This window comes from Cucurbita pepo, unplaced genomic scaffold (assembly GCF_002806865.2).
Source record: "Cucurbita pepo subsp. pepo cultivar mu-cu-16 unplaced genomic scaffold, ASM280686v2 Cp4.1_scaffold000973, whole genome shotgun sequence".
Classification (NCBI taxonomy): Eukaryota; Viridiplantae; Streptophyta; class Magnoliopsida; order Cucurbitales; family Cucurbitaceae; genus Cucurbita; species Cucurbita pepo.
Window position 1 is genome coordinate 6,541 of NW_019647172.1, and position 2,701 is coordinate 9,241.

At 37.4% G+C, this 2,701-nt stretch overlaps 1 protein-coding gene across 1 annotated transcript in view; it reads left to right on the top strand.

The window, feature by feature from the left end:
• Positions 1 to 2,570, top strand: part of LOC111786058 (tRNA wybutosine-synthesizing protein 2/3/4-like) — a 5,019-nt gene extending 2,449 nt beyond the window's left edge. The window contains exons 3-8 of the mRNA XM_023666414.1: positions 176 to 336; positions 577 to 812; positions 1,185 to 1,320; positions 1,563 to 1,639; positions 1,881 to 1,987; positions 2,086 to 2,570. Coding sequence (XP_023522182.1) covers positions 176 to 336; positions 577 to 812; positions 1,185 to 1,320; positions 1,563 to 1,639; positions 1,881 to 1,987; positions 2,086 to 2,198 — 830 coding nt within the window. The 3' untranslated portion in view covers positions 2,199 to 2,570. The remainder of the gene's footprint in view (positions 1 to 175; positions 337 to 576; positions 813 to 1,184; positions 1,321 to 1,562; positions 1,640 to 1,880; positions 1,988 to 2,085) is intronic.
• The last annotated feature ends 131 nt before the right edge of the window (positions 2,571 to 2,701 follow it).

A 2,701-nucleotide genomic window follows, 5' to 3' on the forward strand; every position in this document is an offset into this window, starting at 1 on the left:
TGCATTTTTGTTTCAATATTTTAAATTGGTGTACGTATCACAGGTTTGATATGACATCATAATTGTAGAAAAGGGTAAGAACATGTCAGTTTTGTTAGAAAGACTTTAATAGGTACCTGAGAATCATGCTGGCACTTCCATGAGTGGATATGATTTTATTGCATTGCCAGTTGCTAAAAGATAAATAAATCTATTGGCTTTCTCAGGTGGGAGCGACTTGGGGATATTGTGGTTCTTCCAGTCACATCTTTTAAGGATCCTACATGGGACACTATTGGGGAGGAGCTGTGGCCTTTGGTTGCCAAATCACTTGGTACTTGTCGTCTTGCTCGCCAAGTAAGTTTCGTTTAGAAAACCTTGTGTGGAACTTAATATCTGTAGTTTTATCGCTCTCGTTGTGGGAAATAAAGCATCTTTAACAGTCTGTAGTTGCATCTTCGGGAGTTGAAAACAATAATGATCTGCTTTTAATTGTTTTATCTGTTTTCAATCAGTAAATGACATTTAAAACAAAATCTGAACTCCTTGAAATTTGAAACTAACTTATGTTTCCTGATTGAATTTATATCTTTTTAGGGAAGAGTTGCTTCGACTGGTACAAGGGATAGTAACTTAGAGATTCTAGTGGGAGATAATGGTTGGGTTGACCATCGAGAAAATGGAATAACTTATTCTTTCGATGCCACTAAGTGCATGTTTTCCTGGGGAAATCTTTCTGAGAAGCTACGGATGGCCCATCTGGACTGTAAAGATGAGACCGTTGTGGATTTATTTGCCGGAATTGGATATTTTGTATTGCCATTTCTTGTCGGGTACATTACTTTATTCTTTGACCACTTTCTTTCTGTCTGGTATTCTTCTCCTCAAATCGATGACGATATTTTCAATTGCTTGTTCTGATTCTTCTAAATTGTGCTAGTGTCAATTGCCTAACTCATATTTGTTGAAGTTAGGGAAGTAACTATCTCTTGAGAACTTATGTTTAGCAAAAAAGTGTGCCGATATTTTTTACATTGCTACGCACTCCATAGAATATTGACACATAAAACCCATCAAGAACTTTTTCCATGCTTGCTCATGAAACAAACTGTGACAAACACTTTTTCTACATTCTTATGCATTCTAGTGCCTATTTATCTAATCCAAGTAAGGAATTGAACTGAAATACGCCATTGATTGATCAGGGCTAAAGCAAAGCTGGTCTATGCTTGTGAGTGGAATCCTCACGCTATTGAGGCACTTAAACGTAATTTACAAGCTAATTGCGTGAGCAATCGTTGTATTGTTCTTGAAGGAGATAACCGGGAGACAGCACCCAAGGTGATCATTCCAGATCTCTAGAAACTACTACCCAAGTTCAAGATTTCGTTACTGTTAAGACATATTATATTAATTAGACTTAGATGTCATTTGTTTAAACAGTATAATGGACTTTATCCCATGCATCCATCCTTGTGGGGTGAGAGCTAGTAACGGATTTGTAAGATCTGATGTACTGTTCAGGAAGGAAATTTACTTCTGACCCGTTTTGTTTTGTTTTGTTTTGTTTTTAATATTTTCAGGGAGTAGCGGATCGGGTTTGTCTTGGTCTCCTTCCAACTAGTGAGGGTAGCTGGGTGACGGCTGTAAGAGCATTGAGGTGACATTTTGTGACTTGGATTCATATTCCATCTTAGGGACTCCCTATACACCTCATTTTCATTTGTGAGCCCAAAACATTGAATGAAAATTTGTGGCCTCAACGACCTAAATATTTCCATTTATTAGTTGATTATCTTATCTTGAAATGGCTCAAAAGTCGAAAAGCCACGAGTGTTTATACTTTTTCTTACCTACTTCTTCTTCAATAATCGCATTCAATGCTGAAACCGAATGTGCAGAATTGAAGGCGGCACCCTACATGTGCATGGTAATGTGAAGGACTCGGAAGAAGAACTGTGGACTCAACACCTCCGGCACTCAATAACTGAAATTGCTAAATCTGAAGGTTTCATATTACTTTCTTCCCTTTTTCCCAAGTTGAGATATGTACAAATGTAAATAACATCTGATCTGATACTGAACTTGGATGGTTTTCTATTTCAGGTCATTGTTGGGATGTCTCGGTAGAACACATCGAAAGAGTAAAATGGTATGCCCCACACATTCGCCATCTTGTTGTGGATGTTCGATGCAAAAGGATTCAACAGAACAGCTGAGGAATCTACATCCTGCATGAATCTAGATGAGTTATGGTGGTCGTAATGGTATGGTCAAAACCCCGACGCTGCATAGGTCGTGATCGCCTTGATATGATTTTGGAAGGGTTAAGATCAAGAGCAACGAGTTCATGCAGCTGACAACTGTTCTCTTCCGCTCAATGTTGGAGTTTTGGAATCGGTACCATTTTAGTAACAATGTCTTGTTAAAAATAGGATAGATTGTAGAATTATTCATAAACCGATGCCTTCTATTGAACATACTCTTCAATAGAAATAGGATTATTGTTTTATGTTTTCTATTGAACATACTCTTCAGAATGCATCAAATAGTTGATCGGATAAGGCAGATCTTGTTCTTTAGATCGTATTTCAACAATATTGAGTTCTTCAAATGCTCATTTCCAAACAATAGTTTAACAAGCAAACAGAACTGGAAAACATCAAGAACAAAAATCATTAGCTTGCTCTTGAAAGATCCTTATTAGGTAACAGCTGAAAGA